The sequence below is a fragment of the Eretmochelys imbricata genome, chromosome 4, assembly GCF_965152235.1.
Source record: "Eretmochelys imbricata isolate rEreImb1 chromosome 4, rEreImb1.hap1, whole genome shotgun sequence".
NCBI classification, from domain to species: domain Eukaryota; kingdom Metazoa; phylum Chordata; order Testudines; family Cheloniidae; genus Eretmochelys; species Eretmochelys imbricata.
Window position 1 is genome coordinate 115556348 of NC_135575.1, and position 6000 is coordinate 115562347.

Below are 6000 nucleotides of genomic sequence, written 5' to 3' on the forward strand. Positions count from 1 at the left end.
CTCTGCCGGGTGCGCTGGATTCCCTGGTGCCCTGATAGGGGGATGTCATGGGCCAGGTACAGTAGCTTGAGGCAATACTTCTGGGGTACCACCAACTGCCTCCTGATCCCACAGGACTCCACTTCCCTTGGGGGACCCATTCTCGGTACAGGAACCCCTTCTCCCACAGGAACCTCTCCTGGCAACCTCTCCTCATGGTCCGTACCACACTAAGGTCGGCCAGGTCCCTGAGCTTCCGCAAGGAGGGATCTTTCCTCAACTCAGCCTGGAACTCAGCGGCTGAGGAAGGGATGGAGACCAGCTCCCTCTCATTGGCCGGGTCTGAGGCCACAGCCTCTCTGAGCCATGCCCTTCGGTGCTCCCTCCCCACCAGGTTAGGGTCCTACACCTACGGTGTGGTACCCTCCCCAAGGTCAGGGCGCAGTGCCCCTCGCAGGCTCTGGCTATGGGTCATAACCAGAGCGGTCTGGAGGTTGCTTGGCCAGTCCTCTAGGTCCCCCCCCCCACATCAAAACCTCAGTGGGCAAATGGTGGTGCACCCTCACGTCCTTGGCCCCCCATTTCAGGTGTACCCTTGCCACGGACACCTTGAATGGGGTCCCACCCACCCCTGTCAGGGTCAGGTAGGTGTTGGGCACCACCCAATCTGGGGCACCACCTCAGGCCGGGCCGGGCCAGCATCACCTCCGCGCCCGTATCCCAGTATCCATTGACCTTTCTCCCACCTACCTCCAGGGGAACAAGACACTCTCTCTGGAGGGACAGCGCCCACCCTGTAAACCGAGAACCCTGAGTCCAGAGCCTCCAGCCCCCTGGCAGAGCTAGCCGGGGGTATTCTTCCCTCCTGAGCAGATGGTAAGCTGGCAGCCCCCCTTGCCTGGGCCGTCTGCCCCTCGTCCAGCTGGGTCCCTACCCAGTTAACACTGGGTAGGTTGGCTCTGCTCAGTCTGTTCCTGAGCCTGGGGCACTGGGTCCGTACGTGGCCTCTCTGGCCACAGTGATAGCAGCTCAGGTCACGTTGGTCCCCTCGAGCAGGTCGGTGGGTCCCGACGCCAGGTGTTCCCCTTGGGAGGGGGTTCTCCATATTTCCCTGCTGGGAGGTCCCATGGTGACTCTCTCTCTCTCTGCATCGTGGGGGGCCTGTTCTTTTGGGACTCCTCCCTGCTACACCCTGACTGACTGTTCACAAACTCGTCGGCCAGCTGCCCTGCATGCTGTGGGTTCTCTAGCTTTTTGTCCACCAACCACAGTATCAGGTCAGAACGACACTGTTCATACAGTTGCACCAGTACAATTAGGTCAAGCAGGTCCTCTTTAGCTTGGGCCCCAGCTGTCCACTTGCGGGCATATCCCTGCATTTGGTTGACCAGTTGTAGGTATGTGACCTCAGGCATTTTACGCTGACTCTGGAACCTTTTCCGGTACATCTCGGGGGTCAGCCCAAACTCACGGAGCAGGGCCTTTTTGAACAGTTCGTAATCCCCTGCCATTCGGCTGTACACCTCCACGGCTTTGGGGTCCAGTAAGGGGGTGAGAAACTGGAGCCTGTCTGCAGTGTCAACCCTGTGTATCTTGCAGGCATTCTCAAAGGCTGTCAGGAAGCTATCTATGTCCTCCCCCTCCTTACGCTAGGCCAGGAAGCACTTATCAAAGCTCCTTGCAGTCTTGGGTCTCCCCTCACTCACTGCAGCCGGGGCCTCACTGCTCCTCAGCCTGGCCAGCTCCAGTTCATGCTGTCTCTGCTTCTCCTCCTCCTCCTGTTCATGCTGGCGTTGCCTCTCCTCCTCTTCCCGCTCATGCTGACACTGCTTTTCATGATCCTCCAGCTCCCTCATTTTCATCTCCCTCTCCCATTCCAGCCGCCTCCGCTCCAGGAATGGGGAGTTCCGCCGGGAGGATCCCCTGCTGGCTGCTGGGGTCAGGGTGCCCTCGGTATTCACTGGGCTTCCTCCAACCCCTCCCCCAGGCATAGGTAGGAAGGGTCTCGGGATGTCCTCGGCACCAGTCTGACCCCTCCCAGCCCGGTCAGGCCCCAGGGCCCACACTGCATCCACTGGGCAGCTTCCCTCAGGGACAGGGATCGGGTCATCCAAGCGATCCCACTCCTCCAACTGGGCAATCAGCTGTTCCTTGGTGAACCTCCCAATGCGCAGCCCCCTCTGCCTGCACAGCTCCACTAGGTCGCTCTTAAGGCGTTTATCATACATCTCCCTGCTGGCCACTCGCAGGCCTGTGCAGCTTTCCATGGTTTCCAGGAAGAAACCCTAGAGTGCCAGTCCTTCTTGAGGTCACCACCTCTTTGCCAGGGTCGAGCTGCAGACTCCTCTGCCCCTGGGACTGCTTGCTGCAATCCCCCGGGGGACCCTGTTACCGCAAAAGTCCTTCTCTCTGGTCACACACTCCCAGGGGTTAACCGCCCCCTGAAACCATCTCTCTGAATCTTCAGCATGCCTGGTCCCCATCAATCCCCTTTCGTTTTACTGTTCCCTAGTCACTTACTGCAGGAAGCGCCGTTCATGGGGTGCAGTCGATCCCACTGCTACTACCAGATGTCACGGAGTGTGGGGGAGTCCGGGGCCTGCACCCCTCTTCCTGGGATTCACTGTGACTCTCAGCCAGCCAGTAAAACAGAAGGTTTATTGGACAATAGGAACACAGTCTACAATGGAGCTTGTGGGTACAACCAGGACCCCTCAGTCAAGTCCTTCTGGGGGAGCAGGGAGCTTAGACCCCAGCCCTGGAGTTCCCTGCGTTCCACCACCCAGCACCAAACTGAAACTAACCCTCCCATCCCCCCCCACCCCAGCAGGCTCTCTCCTGTAGCCTTTGTCCACATTCCCGGGCAGAGGTGTTACCTACCCCTCCCCTCCTGGCTCAGGTTAGAGGCTCACAGGTATCCCATCCCCAGTGTAACTCTCCTGCCATATTCCCAGGTCAACACTCCCCATCCCTGCTGCGTCACAGTGCATAAGCCTTGTTTTAATCTAAACATTCCAGTCAATCCCTAATTTGTTGCAGGATGAGCTCAGAATCTTAGTCTTTGTTAAAATGTGTTCTAATGAAACCCTGGGTCACATCAATTTCAGCCAAAATCTTATTTAATTCTCATCTCACCCGTTTCAACATGTTTTCACCATTGTTATTCATATGGGTCCACAAGTCTGTTGTATCATTCATTGGAACTAGAATTTAGGGTTAAAGTAATACAGTTAAAGTTACTATAAGAAACATGTCAATATGGCCAGGTTTTAGCTCTCAGAAATTCATACATTACAACATAAAGCACAAGAGGGTTAAATTAGATATCCTGTCCCTTCAGCTTTTTTCATTAAGGTTCCTGAAGTATAAAAGAAAAGATCAGCTAAAATCTGAAGAATTCCTGACAATATTATGTTGGATCATATTAAAGAAGTTCTGTATTAAAATCACAAATGAGTTTGATTCCCCAGAGTTTAAATTCCAGGGTATTACTAATTAAGAGGTCTCTTGGTTTTTGGTACTGCTTCTCTCCCACTATGTGTGAAACTTGCAAGCTGCTAATTGTGATAGTACATTCTAAGACAGAGTCTGTTCTCAAAGCAATTCACAGAGAGAGAGACTCAAAGCAATACTCTAACAACAGAAACAGCACCCAGAGACTCCCCGCCCTTTTGTTGTATTAACAATTGTGATTAAAATAGAGATAGAGGATGTATGTGGATGGATGCTTGGTGTGGATAATAACTGAATGATCAGGGAGGTGCCAGCCTAAGAATCCAGTGTCCATCTGCTGAAGAAGGCGTCAAGTGGAAATAACCAGAGGACCCCCAGAGGGCAGACTGGAATCCACCCAACAGCCTCAAGAATGGGAGAACTAAAGAACAAGATAACATCTAGCAGCATGGAGGAATGTGCTATCTGCTGATTGATTCAGCAACAGCATGATGAAGCAATTCCCATAGACTGGCATAGGAAGAAATTCCTATAAAAATAGACTCTAAAAAGTGAGAACTTTGGGGTCTGATTCTGAAAACCAACTTCCAGAAGCATCAGATGAGCATCTGACAAGGCCCTGCTCCCACCTCATGTCCAGGCCACCTGGCCAGTGGCTTGGCATGAGCAACTCTAAGGCTGGTAACTATGATAACAACCTTGCAGAACCTCTGTGTGTGTGTGTGTGTGTGTGTGTGACTGTGAATGAATGTGTGAATAAATATGAGATTGAATGGAACGTTATAGCTGTAACTAACTGCTTACTAGGAATCTTTCTGTGTTCACAATAAATGTGGTATTTTGCCTTTTTTCCTTTAATAAGATCCTGCTGGTTTTTAATTTATTGGTATAACGATTGTGCCCCCTCCGCCCCCGATCCCTTTTAATATATTTATTTTAAAGATGAATTTTGGATTTCTCAACAATTACAAATATGTTGGTTTCAACAGGACTACTCCTATGATTAAGACTGTCGTATCAGGCCTATGATTTGTAAAACCATTAAAGTGTGGAGACTGATTCAGAAAGAGAAAATTACTTACCCAACACTTGGATTCACAATTCTAATATATTCATAACATCTTCCAATTACAATGCTCTCCAGGTTAGGTGTGGTACCTTCACCTTTCCATTTCTTCTTCCCATCTATTTCTGTGGGTTTAACATAGTCTTTACTGAAAAGAAGACCTACTAACAGAGACAAGAAGAAGCTGTTCATCATGAAATTGTGAGAACCAAAGTCATAAAGAAATAAAATAATCAAATGTCCAAACGGAAAAGAGAAGACTGCAGTTTATATTTGTGTATCAATATAGGCTGTGGCCCTGCACTTAAATGATTCTAGGTGCAGAGTCCAATAGAAAATGAACTATATTGTGAAATGCAACAGCTTCCTGGGACTACTGCAGAGCTAAAAGTCATTAGAAAAATCCAGCTTGTAAAACTATTTGTACTATTGCCATCTTGTGACTATTAGATAATATTACACCCCCTCTAAAGAAAACATATCACTGATGTACCATTAACAAAAATTCAGATTTGCTGAATACTCATTGGAATGCTACAATATACTGAACATGGCAATTTGCCATGAATTAATGAAAATATTTTAATACCATTTTATTTCAAACAGTGTTACACTTCTTACATACCTTTTTCTACTAACTGCACAATTTGCCGAAATAGCAATGTCAAGAATAAACCAAGAGACAAGATGATTGAGGAAATACCTTTTATTGGTCCAACTTCTGTTGGTGAACGAGACAAACTTCTGACCTGAAGAAGTGTTCCGTGTAGCTTAAAAGCTTGTGTCTTTCACCAACAGAAGTTGGACCAATAAAAGATATTACCTCACTTACCTTGTCTCTAATATCGTGGGACCCACATGCCTGCAACAACACTACAAAGAATAAACTGTGAAGGAATACACAACAATTAAAGCACTAACTTTATAACAAGAGTTCACACATCATAACTCTCACAACACAATCAGTATAGGTGACATAAGTATTGTCCATATCTTTTCATTTCTCTATGGAGTCTGGCAACAAAACTTGTGTTGTGATAAAACAGATTATAAAGTCTTCCTGCTGAAGAAAACTGCCTTGTGGTCTGGAATCAATTGTACTCAGAATCAAATGGATTAAACTTAACTTTGCATGTATTGAACAAATTAATTTATATGTATATTCTCTGCCCTGGATAAGATCTTGGCCAGATCCTCAGCTGATGTAAATCAATGTAGCTCCACTGTCAATTTTCTTTCCTGTACATATTGATAGAAATGCTCACAACTGTGTAGTTTGCCTGTGGATGTGAGCGCCTGGGATGTATACCATTGGTCTCCTTTCTTGTAGTAGCACATCCCTAAATCCTCACTGAACACCTGAACTGTTAACCGTCTAGTTATATCACAGTATGCCAATATGCTTGCACTAGTAGGTTAACTGATTCATTTTGATGAATTCCTGTTAATCATCTTTCTTTAGGAGAACTCTTGGTGGGACCAAGATTTTCCACAAATAGTGG

General features: G+C 48.1%; 1 protein-coding gene across 1 annotated transcript in view; it reads right to left on the minus strand.

Annotated features, from left to right (window-relative positions):
* Nucleotides 1-4693, minus strand: part of LOC144263674 (ADP-ribosyl cyclase/cyclic ADP-ribose hydrolase 2-like) — a 30159-nt gene extending 25466 nt beyond the window's left edge. The window contains exon 1 of the mRNA XM_077814629.1: nucleotides 4515-4693. Coding sequence (XP_077670755.1) covers nucleotides 4515-4693 — 179 coding nt within the window. The remainder of the gene's footprint in view (nucleotides 1-4514) is intronic.
* Between the last annotated feature and the right edge of the window lie 1307 nt (nucleotides 4694-6000).